Raw genomic sequence first — 12,200 nt, forward strand, 5'->3', positions numbered from 1 at the left:
CTCCCATAATTATCCTCAGCCTTTGCTGATCATCATTTTCCCCCTGCTGCAGTGTGGAGAGACCTGCTCCAGTTTCTCCCGCCTCTAGAAATCCTCTCTTGGTGTCGCTCATCCTCCTCCAGCTTCGAGCCCGTTCACCTGCTTCTCTTCATAGAAAACACTTCCTGAAAGAGCTGCCTGTGACCACTGTCTCCTCCCAGCATCCCCTGAAACTGCTGGTGTCCGGTCTCCCGTGCCCTCTTGCTGCTAGATCGGGTCTTCTCTTTATCCTTCTGTTGCGCGACTTTTGACATGAGAGCATTCTCCCTGCCATGAAACCCTGTCTTTTGGTTTCTGCCCTTCCACCTCACTGGCGATTTTGGTGCCTCTCCTTTGGTGGCTCCTCCCCTGCAGACCGCCAAACGTTGGACTGTCCAGTGGCTTCATACTTGGATTCTTGTCCTCCACCTGTCCTCAGCCTTGGTGCTCTCACCCTGGCATTAAAATCAGTCTGTGTAGGAGTTCCTGTCATGGTGCAGTGGTTAACGAATCCAACTAGGAACCATGAGGTTGCAGGTTCGATCCCTGCCCTTGCTCAGTGGGTTGGGGAATCCGGCGTTGCTGTGAGCTGTGGTGTAGGCCGGTGGCTGTATCTCAGATTCGACCCCTAGCCTGGGAACCTCCATATGCTGCAGGAGCAGCCCAAGAAATGGCAAAAAGACAAAAAAAAAAAAAAAAAAAAAAAATCAGTCTGTATAATCTGATGATGTCCAAATACACAGCTCAACCTGACCTTGAAATTTTCCTCGAAACTGCCTGTGGTCCACCTCCCGTGTGTCTCACAGGCCTCGCGAGGCCCCATGTCCTGACCAGAATTCTTGGTCTCCCTACCTGCTCCTCTCTATGTCTTTCCCGTTCCAGCGAGTGCCGCTCCCATCCTCCCACAGTCATGAGAGCCAGGATCCCAGCAGAAAATCATAGATGTTCTCATTTCCCATCATTCCCTTCATCTAATCCATGAGCAAGTCCTGCTGGTTAGTTCTGCTGCTAAACATTGCCTTGCTCTTTCATCTCTCTCTACCTCCATTCATCTTTTGCCAGTGTATTGAAATAGTTTCCTGTCTAGTATCCCAGCCTCTCCTTTACTTCTAGAATTTTTTTCCCCACGACGTAGCCAGAGATATTTTAAAATCTAAGTCAATTCATGTCACTCCTTTATTTGAAAACCTTTCAGCATCTCCCATTGAAGAAATGTCACAGGGTGTAGCTCCACCTGCCCCACTGACCTCATCCTGAGCCATTGCAATCACCCCTCCCATCCCCAACACCCACCTCGCCCTCCCAGGCCCTGAGCCTTCTCGTTGCTTCAGCACTCCAGCGTTAATATCTGCATAGGGCCTTTCCAGCTTTTTTTTTTTTTTTTTCCTGCTGCACCTGTGGCATATGGAAGTTCCCAGGTTAGGGGTCCAGTCGGAGCTACAGCTGCCAGCCTACACCAAAGCCACAGCCACGTAGGGTCCAAGCCATGTCTGCGACCTATACCACAACTTACGGCAATGCTGGATCTCTGACCCACTGAGCAAGGCCAGGGATTGAATCTGAATCCTCATGGATACTCGTGGGATTCGTTTCCACTGTGCCACAGCGGGAACTCTGGGCCTTTCTAGCTTTGACCAGGAAACTTCTTCCCTCGGTCTTTGAGCATTGCCATTCAGGGTTTCTACCCAAATTTATTTCACCTCCTCAGAGAAGCTTCCTCAGATCATCTAGCCTGAAATCCAGCAGCCTCTTCCTCCCAGCACTCACTTCCTCTCTGACATTATCCTATTTTCTTTGGAGCACTTGATGCAAAATGAGGTTATATTGACCATTTTAAATCAGTCTTTGCTAAAAGAACATAAATTCTAAGGAATGGAGACTTGTTTACCTTGGTCATTTCTGTGTCCTCAGTACCTGTACAGTGCCTAGCACAGAGGAGGTGTTTAGTGAACATCTGTTGGGTGAAATCTGATCACACTGCTTCTGTCACTTCAGTGGCTTCCTCTTCTCTTGAGAATACATTCTGGTTTCTAAATGGTTTCTGAGTCCCTCTGATCTGGCCCCTGCTTACTTTTTCACTCATTAGTTCTCAACCCAGGGTGGGGGGCGGGTGGCTATTTTTCTGTTTCCCTCCCACCCACCCCTACCTCTGAATGAGATTTGGCAGTGTCTGGAGATAATTTTGGCTGTCATAACTGCAGGGGAACTACTGGCATCTGATGGCCAGAGGCCAGGGGTGCTGCTAGACATCCTGTCGCTCACCTGACAGGCCCACCAAGAATGATCTGGTCCAGGATGCTGTAGAGATCTGGCTGTTCCTCCTAAGCCTTTTCATGGTCACAGGTCTGGCCATGCTGAAAGGCCATGATCTTTCTACCCATGGAGCCGTGTCCTTGCCAATCCCCCACCTGAAACACACCTTCCTGTCCCCACTCTTCCCAGCTGCTGCTGACCCTTACTGTTGCCTAGATGGAGTCTGGGGCAAATTTTTAAACTTTACAACAGGGAGTTAATCTGTTTTGGAAGTTTGGGGTTTATAAAGGTAACATGTTTCTATCTCAAATTGAAAGTAACTTCCATACACAAAGATATTCTTGGTGTCATTTTTTTCACACGAGCAAAGCTGTTGTTCCTGAGGTCTAGAGCATTCTGTTAATCCAATTGCAGAGAATAAATGGGCAGAATTAGTAGAATAGCATCTATGCAGTTAGAGCTTATAGCCGTAAACTTAAACTTTCTCGAATTTTAGAATGTTTAAACACACTCATGAATTTTCTTTGTTTTTCATGTTTTGTGCCACATTAAAATAATTCTTTTTTAATAATTCATACATGCAGCTTTTTTTTAGATTACAACAAAAAATTGTGTGCAATGCCTTTAAAGAACAAAAGTGAGATTTGTGTAATTCATCAGAAGAGCTTGCCAATTCATGTTATAATTTTTTTTTTTTTTTTTTCAGGGCCACACTGATGGCATATGGAAGTTCCCAGGCTAAGGGTTTAATCGCATCTGTAGCTGCCAGCCTGCACCACAGCTCATAGCAAGGCAAGATCCCCAACCCACCGAGCTGGGCCAGGGATCGAACCTGCATCCTCATGGATAAGAGTCGGATTCGTTTCCTCTGCGCCACAACAGGAACTGGTTTGTTTGTTTAAATAAATTTTACTGGAATGTAGTTGACTTATAAAGTTGTGTTAGTTTCAGGTGTACAGCAAAGTAAATCAGTTACACATACCTTTTCAGTTTCCCATATAAGTTACTGTACAGAATTGAGTAGATTATCCTATGCTATAAGTAGGGCCTTGTTACCTATCTGCCTGTGGTAGTGTGTATATTTTTTTCAATCTCAACCCCCTAATTTATACCTTCAACCAGACATTTCCCCTTTGGTAACCATGAATATGGTTTCAAAATTTTTGAGACTGTTTTGTAAACTCTTTTGTATTGTTTTTCATCAGATTCGGGATATTAGTGATCTCAGTGTTTATTGTTTGTAGAATTATTTTGATTTTTATTTTTTAATTCTTCTAGCTCAATGAATTTTATTACATTTAATAGCTGTACAATGATCATGGCAACCCAATTTTATAGGATTTCCATCCCAAACCCCCAGCCCATCCCCCACCCCCCAACCTGTGTACTTTTGAAAAACTGTAAGTTTTTCAAAGTCTGTGAGTCAGTATCTGTTCTGCAAAGAAGTTCATTGTGTCCTTTTTTTAGATTCTACATGTAAGTGATAGCATATTATGTGGGTGTCTCACTGTCTGACTACTCAGCATGAGAATTTCTAGGTCCATCCATGTTGCTGCAAATGTCATTATTGCTTTCCTTTTAATGGCTGAGTAATATTCTATTGTGCTTATATACCACATCTTTAGCCACTCCTCTGTTGATGGACATTTAGGTTGTCTTGGCTATTGTATATAGTGCTGCAGTGAACATTGTAGTACATGTATCTTTTTGAGTCATGGTTTTCTCTGGAGCAAATGATAATTCTATTTTTAGTTTTCTGAGGAATTTTCATACTGTTTTCCGTAGTAGTTGCACCAGTTTACATTCCCACTGACAGTGCAGTAGGGTTCCCTTTTCTCCGCACCCTCTCCAGGATTTATTGTTTGTAGAATTTTTGATGATGACCATTCAGACTGGTGTGAGGTGATAACACATTATAGTTTTGATTTGCAGCTCTCTAATAATTAGCGATGTTGAGCATCTTTTCATGTGTGTTTTTGGCCATCTGTTTTCTTTGGAGAAATGTCTATTTAGATCTTCTGCCCATTTTTTGATTGTATTGTTTGTTTTTTTGATATTGAGCTGCATGAGTTGTTGGTATATTTTGGAGATTAATCCCTCATCCGTTGCTTCATTTGCAAACATTTTCTCCCATTCTGTGGGTTGTCTTTTTGTTTTGTTTATGGTTTCCTTTGCTGTGCAAAAGCTTTTAAATTTAATTAGGTCTCATTTGTTTATTTTTGTTTTCATTTTCATTAATCTAGGAGGCAGATCAGTAAAGATTTGCTGCAATTTATGTCAGAGTGTTCTGCCTATGTTTTCCTCTAAGAGTTATATGTATGATTATGTTATATTTAGGTCTTTAATCCATTTTGAGTTTATTTTTGTGCATGGTGTTAGAGAACTTTCCCAGCACCATTTATTGAAGAGGCAATTCTCCATTGTATATCCTCATTTCCTTTGTCATAGGTTAGTTAACCATAATTGTGTGGATTTATTTCTGGGCTTTCTATGTTGTTCCAATGATTTGTATTTCTGTTTTTGTGCCAGTACCATACTGGGCTTTTTTTGGTTTGTTTGTTTTTTTGTTTTGTTTTTCTTTTTTATGGCCACACGGGGCATATGGAAGTTCCTGGGCTAGGGGTCAAATTGGAGCTGTAGCTGCAGGCCTATGCCACAGCCATAGCAACACCAGGTCTGAGCCATATCTGTGACCCGTGCCACAGCTTGCAGCAACACCACATACTTAACTCACTGAGCGAGGCCAGGGATCAAGCCCACATCCTCACAGAAACTACACTGGCTTCTTACTTAACCCACTGAGCCACATGGGAACCCCATTACCATACAGTTTTGGTGTTGGTACTGGGGTAGCTTTGTAGTAAAGTCTGAAGTCAGGGAGCCTGATTCCTCTAGTTCCATTTTTCTTTCACAAGATTGCTTTGGCTACTCGGGGTCTTTTGTGTTTCCTTACCAATTTTGAAATTTTTGTCCTAGGTCTGTGAAAAATGCCATTGATAAAAGTTTAATAGGGATTGCACTGAATCTATAGATTGCCTTGGGCAGTATAGTCATTTTGACAATATTGATTCTTCCAATCCAAGAACATGGTAGATCTTTCCATCATCTTCAATTTCCTTCATCAGTGTCTTACAGTTTTCAGATTACAGGTCATTTGCTGCTTAGGGTAGGTTTATTCCTAGGTATTTTATTCTCTTTGATGTGATGGTAAATGGGATTGTTTCCTTAATTTCTCTTTCTCATCTTTCATTGTTGGTGTGTAGGAATGCAAGAGATTTCTGTGTATTAGTTTTGTATCCTGCAACTTCACCAAATTCATTGATGAGCTCTAGTAGTTTTTGGGTAGTGTCTTTAGGATTTTCTATGTATAGTGTCATGTCATCTGCACACAACGACAGTTTTACTTCTTTTTCAATTTGGATTCCTTTTATTTCTTTTTCTTCGCTGATTGCCATGGTTAGGACTTCCAAAACTGTGTTGAATAAAATAGTGAGAGTGGACATCCTTGTCTTGTTCCTCATCTTAGCTGGGAAGCTTTTAGCCTTTTACCACTGAGAATGATGTTAGCCGTGGCTTTGTCATATATGGCCTTTATTATGTTGAGGTATGTTTCCTCTGTGCCCACTTTTCTGGAGGTTTTTCTTTCAATCAAAAATGGGTGTTGAATTTTGTCAAAAGCTTTTTCTGCAACTATTGAGAGGATCATATGGGTTTTATTCTTCCAATTTGTTGATGTGGTGTATCACATTTATTTGCATATATTGAAAAATCCTTGCATCCTCAGGATAAATCCCACTTGATCATGGTGTATGATCCTTTTAATGTACTGTTGGATTTGGTTTGCTGATACTTTGTTCAGGATTTTCACATCTATGTTCATCAGTGATATTGGCCTGTGACTTTCTTTTTTGTGGTATCATTGTCTGGTTTTGGTATCAGGGTGATGGTGGCCTCACTGAATGTGCTTGGGAGTATTCCTTCTGCAGTTTTTTGGAACAGTTTCAGGATAGGTGTTAACTCTTTTCTTGATGTTTGATAGAATTTGCCTGAGAGCCATCTGGTCCTAAACTTTTTTTTTTTTTTTTTTTTGGAAGTTTTTTAGTCACAGCTTCAATTTCAGAACATGTGATTGGTTTATGCATATTTTCTATTCCTGGTTCAGTCTTGGAAGATTGTACCTTTCTAAGAATTTGTCCATGTTATAGTATTCGAATACCATGAGTAGGAGGTTGATCCCAGGATTGCTTTTTGAATTGGCATCGTAACTTTATTTTACTCAGGGACAAAGCTTTGTGGCCCTGCTTTTATCCTTCCCTCAGCATTCCCAATATTGTTGACAAAAGAAAATACTTTGAGGTATTGTGATTTGTAAAGGCCCTCACACACAGATTACAAAGTTAGATTTTAGTATCTGTGAGCAGTAAAATCACAGCCCATTACTTAAACCATTTGCATTTTATGATTTTCAAATCACAAGACTTTTTTAAAAATTGCATTTATATAATGTTCTGCTTATGTGCTGGTGAGTTTATAGCTTACAATAACACTGCTTTCACTGCATGTTCTTTTTTTTTTCAAATCAAGTGTTTTTTGCGCATTATATTTTAAAAGCTTTCAACATTTTAAATAACTTTGAAGGATAAAAAAAATTCCTTATGCCATGTATGCATTCTTTATCTGAAATTTATTCATCAACCTTGCTAAGAAACTCCAAACAGGCACCTGTACATTTTGTCTTTATTCAGAACTCCAGTTATCAGGTGCATTCTCCAACCCTGACTTTCCACCTCACCTCACCTTTTAGCCCTCTAACTTTACTTAATTCAGGTCTTTACTCATTTTCTACGTGAACATTTACTGAACTTCTATTCATGTATCAAGCTCTGTTCTAGAGGATAGGGATATGCTGGTAAATAAAAGGTGATTCCTTTGGAGTCACAGATTCATAAGTAATTACATTTACTTGTGTATGATAAATCTGGTAATGGACAGGGGTACAAAGTAAACTGGTGGCAGATTCTCCTTAGGAGATTGTAGAAGACTTAGGAGAGGATGGAATATTTGAACTGGACCCTTAGAAGAAAGGCAGGGAGATCTGGGGGTAAGCATCCAGGTGGAAAGAATATAATGACAGTTGACAACCATTCTTAGTCCAGAGACTTGCTGCTTATCTTCATTCCCTACTTCCTCCCTCCTAAGTGGTGCAACCAAAAGTATTATGGCATAATCCTGCCATTGTCTGTAATATTATACTGAATTTTGAATAGATAATTTGGGTTAGGTTTCTCATTCAAAAGGAACAATGAGCCACCTAAGATAGAAGGCCGTTAGGGAGCTGTCTAGATATATTTGGCTTTCTACATCTTTGAGTTGTCCTAAGTCTCCACTGTAGGTCACATACATCTCTTCATCGTTTTTAGTTTTATCCTTCTTAAGACTTACTGTAAATAAAAGCTGCTTTGTTTGAGGTATTTTTAAAGAGTGTTATTTTTCTCAAAAGTGATTTAGTTGCGGCTAATGGGAAAAAAAACTGAAGAGGCAGCTGTCATAATGATTGTTATTTCTGAAGCAGTTCAAACTCTAGAAAGAAAATTACTATAGAAAGAAGCCATCTAGCTAAGAGTCTGTACGTCCTTGAATTTCACATTCAAGAACACTTATAAGGAAAATGACTTGACTGATCAAAGAAATCATTGTAGGAAGAAGGTGGGAACAAGCATCCAGTTAAAACATTTCAAGCTATGACTGGGATAAAAGAAACAATAGCTATCAAAAGTTGATCTTTTAAGAGGATTCCTCTAAGACATCAGCCGCCGTTAAGTAAAGATCTCTTAAGGGATTCTAGCTTTTAATCTGACAAATGGTTACCATAAATCTGGCCACCGGTGTGGAGAGAACTCGTGTATGTGGTGCTTTTACTGTTTTGTGTCACGGACCTTGTACAGTAACATCGAAATGGGGCCAGCAAGGGAGTTCCTGTCGTGGCTCAGTGGTAATGAACCCAGCTAGTATCCATGAAGATGCAGGTTCAGTCCCTGGCCTTGCTCAGTGAGTTAAGGATCCGGCGTTGCTATGAGCTGTGGTGTAGGTTGCAGATGCAGCTAGGATCCCAGCATTGTTGTGGCTGTGGTGTAGGCTGGCAGCTACAGCTCCGATTTGAGGCCTAGTCTGGGAACTTCCATAATGCTGTGGGTGCGAACCTAAAAAGAAAAATATATAAAAAATAAATGGGGCCAGCAAACCACACTACACTGAAACAGGATTGCAGGAACTCCACTAGTTGCCATACTTTCCTCACCAACTCCTTTGCTTATCGTTCCTCTCTTCCTGGACTGCAGTTCAGTGGCAGGAAGAATGAGAATAGATTTTTCCAGTCCTGAATATAAAACTCATTTTTGTCAAGATTTGGTATTCTAAAATGGAATACACACACACTTTATTTATTTATTTATTTGGTGAGGAGGCAGCATGTACCAAAAGTTCCATTAGGGGAGAGCCTATTGCTTTCTTAGAATGAGAGGAAAGCTTTGAGGAATCATTATACAGTCAGAATTCTGTTTGTATAAGTGAGGAGAAACTACCATTATTTATTTTTTTGTCTTTTTTTGCCATTTCTTGGGCCGCTCCCTTGGCATATGGAGGTTCCCAGGCTAGGGGTCTAATCGGAGCTGTAGCCACCGACCTACACCAGAGCCACAGCAACGTGGGATCCGAGCCCCGTCTTCAACCTACACCACAGTTCACAGCAACGCCGGATCCTCAACCCACGGAGCAAGGCTAGGGACCGAACCTGCAACCTCATGGTTCCTAATCGGATTCGCTAACCACTGAGCCACGATGGGAACTCCAGAAACTACCATTATTTTTATTTGGACTTTTGTAGTTTATTGGGTTTGAGGGTGTATAATCAGATGTAAGCTTTTTATTTATTTAAAAAATTTATTTTTATTTCTTTAGAAATTTGAACGTTCATAAGACTGACCAGAGAAATGCAGAGGAAAGTAAGATTTACTGATGCCATGTTGTACTAGCTAATATTTTACTACTTTAATCAGTAATCTGATTTGTGCATTGGTCAGAATTTGCCATTTTTAAGGACATTTAAGATATATCTTCATTTTAATAGAAGGCTACATCACCATCTTTCTACTTGAGAAGTCTTTTTTGATCAGAACTCAATCAGAAGCTTTCTTTTGGCATGAGAGAAGTAACAGCCTCTCCCTGTGAGCTTTTACTGTTGGACTAGCTTACAGTCAGCTGTGTTCTGCTTGTGGTCAGGATCTGTGACTTCCCAGCAGTTACAGTCTTGACTGGAGTAAAGGCAATGGAAACCTTTCCAAATGGAAAGTTCTCGAACTGGATAGAGCAGGAACTAGCAGCCCCACTTTTCCAGCGGATGTAGGGAAACGGTGCAGGACGCCATTGGGAGACAAACGCACCTGATTATTTCCAGCAGGGATACGTGTTCGGAAATTTTAACCTTATGTTCATCTGTACTGAGTGGAAATATTTTTAGTTGGCATATGTAATTCCAAGGATCTGGGTTGGCCCGTTTTACATGCTAAGCATTAGAAAAAATTCGTTTGATAGAGCAGCCCTTTTACGTTCCCCTATCAGAACAGACAGAAGTCCTTTGTGGAAACCATGTCTGGGACCCGTCAGCTGGGCCCACCTTGCGCAGCTGCAGTAGTGAGCTGAAAGAGCATCTAGAAGTCGGACTTTTGCAGCCATAGTAGCGTGCAGAAAGAATGTCTGTGGTTCTCACCTTGTGCAGTCGCAGAGGCCGGCTAAAAGGGTGTTCATAGGTCGCGCCTTGCGCAGGCCCAGTAGCCAACCGAAAGTGTGTGCCTAGGTGACGCCTTGCGCAGCCGCAGTAGCCAGCTGCAAGAGTGGCTATAGTTCCCACCTTGCGCAGCCGCAGTAGCCAACTGAAAGTGTGCCTAGGTGATGCCTTGCGCAGCCGCAGTAGCCAGCTGCAAGTGTCTATAGGTCCCACCTTGCGCAGCCGCAGTAGCCAACCGAAAGTGTGTGCCTAGGTGACGCCTTGCGCAGCCGCAGTAGCCAGCTGCAAGAGTGGCTATAGTTCCCACCTTGCGCAGCCGCAGTAGCCAGCTGCAAGAGTGGCTATAGTTCCCACCTTGCGCAGCCGCAGTAGCCAACCGAAAGTGTGTGCCTAGGTGACGCCTTGCGCAGCCGCAGTAGCCAGCTGCAAGTGTCTATAGTTCCCACCTTGCGCAGCCGCAGTAGCCAACTGAAAGTGTGTGCCTAGGTGACGCCTTGCGCAGCCGCAGTAGCCAACCGAAAGTGTGTGCCTAGGTGACGCCTTGCGCAGCCGCAGTAGCGGGCTGAGGAAAGAACCAACGGTCACAGGTTCTTTTCTTCTGAGCTTCAAAGGCTGTCAGCACCTTTTTTTCTCTTTTCCTTCACCTCTTGAGTGAGTAGCTATGAGCTGGGCTATGGTAATCCTGCGGACCAGCCAGAGGGTGGGCGCAAAGAGAGTGAACTTGCCGTGCCCGGCAGTGGCTCCGAGTGCCCGGCGGCCGGCGGGCCTTCCCCTCGGGGACGCCTGGCCCGTCGCCCCCGCGTCCAAGATGTCGACGGTCAGGTGTGAGCTTATGAAGAACTTCACCTCAGAGGAGGTTGTTCATAGCAATAAGATCTCCATTGTAGGAACCGGGTCGGTTGGAATGGCCTGTGCTATCAGCATCCTATTAAAAGGCTTGACGGATGAACTTGCCTTGGTGGATGTTGATGAAAGCAGATTGAAGGGTGAGACAATGGATCTTCAGCATGGCAGTCCTTTCGTGAAAATGCCAAATATTGTTTCCAGCAAAGATTACCTTATCACCGCAAACTCCAACCTTGTGATTATCACAGCGGGTGCACGCCAGGAAAAAGGAGAAACACGCCTTAATTTAGTCCAGCGAAATGTGACCATCTTTAAATTAATGATTTCTAGTATCGTTCAGTACAGCCCTCGCTGCAAACTGATTGTCGTTTCCAATCCAGTGGATATCTTAACTTATGTAGCATGGAAGTTGAGTGAATTTCCCCAAAACCGTATTATTGGGAGTGGTTGTAATCTGGACACTGCCCGTTTCCGTTTCTTGATTGGGCAGAGGCTTGGTATCCACTCTGAAAGCTGTCATGGGTGGATCCTTGGAGAGCATGGAGACTCAAGTGTTCCTGTGTGGAGTGGAGTGAACATCGCTGGTGTCCCTCTGAAGAATCTGAACTTAGATATAGGAACTGATAAAGATCCTGAGCAGTGGAAAAATGTTCACAAAGATGTGGTTGCTAGTGCCTATGAGATTATTAAAATGAAAGGTTACACTTCTTGGGCCATTGGCCTATCAGTAGCTGATTTAACAGAAAGTATTTTGAAGAATCTTAGAAGAGTGCATCCAGTTTCCACCAGAATTAAGGGTCTCTATGGGATAAATGAAGAAGTGTTCCTCAGTGTTCCTTGTATCCTGGGAGAGAGTGGTATTACTGACCTCATAAAAGTAAAGTTGACCCCAGAGGAAGAGGCTTATCTGCAGAAGAGTGCAAAAACACTTTGGGAAATTCAGAAGGAACTTAAGTTTTAAAGTTGTTTAAAACTACCATTCTAAAGTTGATGAAGAAAATACAGTAGTTGTGGAGTTCTATATGTCCAGTTTTTAAAATAAATTTGAATTCCTAAAAGTTGGAAACCAAGAAAGGGCTAGAGTGACTCTTCTATTTATTTAACTCCCCAGCTGTTTTATTTAGCATCCAGATGCTGACTGTACTTTTTTTTTTTTTTTAACAATTCCTAAATGGCTGCATCAAAGAAGGTGTTTGCACTACTGATGGACCAGTCCTTACATACATATACATATCTATATGTAGTTGCCAGTTGCTCCAAAAAACGGCAGATGCAGATGTTTATTGTGTTACAGAAATTG

At 42.3% G+C, this 12,200-nt stretch overlaps 2 protein-coding genes across 2 annotated transcripts in view; both read left to right on the forward strand.

The window, feature by feature from the left end:
* TMEM242 (transmembrane protein 242) overlaps window positions 1-12,200 on the forward strand; it is a 50,362-nt gene that overhangs the window by 18,379 nt on the left and 19,783 nt on the right. The window lies entirely within an intron of this gene.
* Window positions 10,629-12,057, forward strand: LOC100153697 (L-lactate dehydrogenase A-like 6B). Its single transcript, NM_001315678.1, is given in 1 exon segment — window positions 10,629-12,057. A coding segment is annotated over 1 exon segment (1,146 nt). The 5' UTR covers window positions 10,629-10,715; the 3' UTR covers window positions 11,862-12,057.

This window comes from Sus scrofa, chromosome 1, assembly GCF_000003025.6.
Source record: "Sus scrofa isolate TJ Tabasco breed Duroc chromosome 1, Sscrofa11.1, whole genome shotgun sequence".
In the NCBI taxonomy this organism is placed as follows: domain Eukaryota; kingdom Metazoa; phylum Chordata; class Mammalia; order Artiodactyla; family Suidae; genus Sus; species Sus scrofa.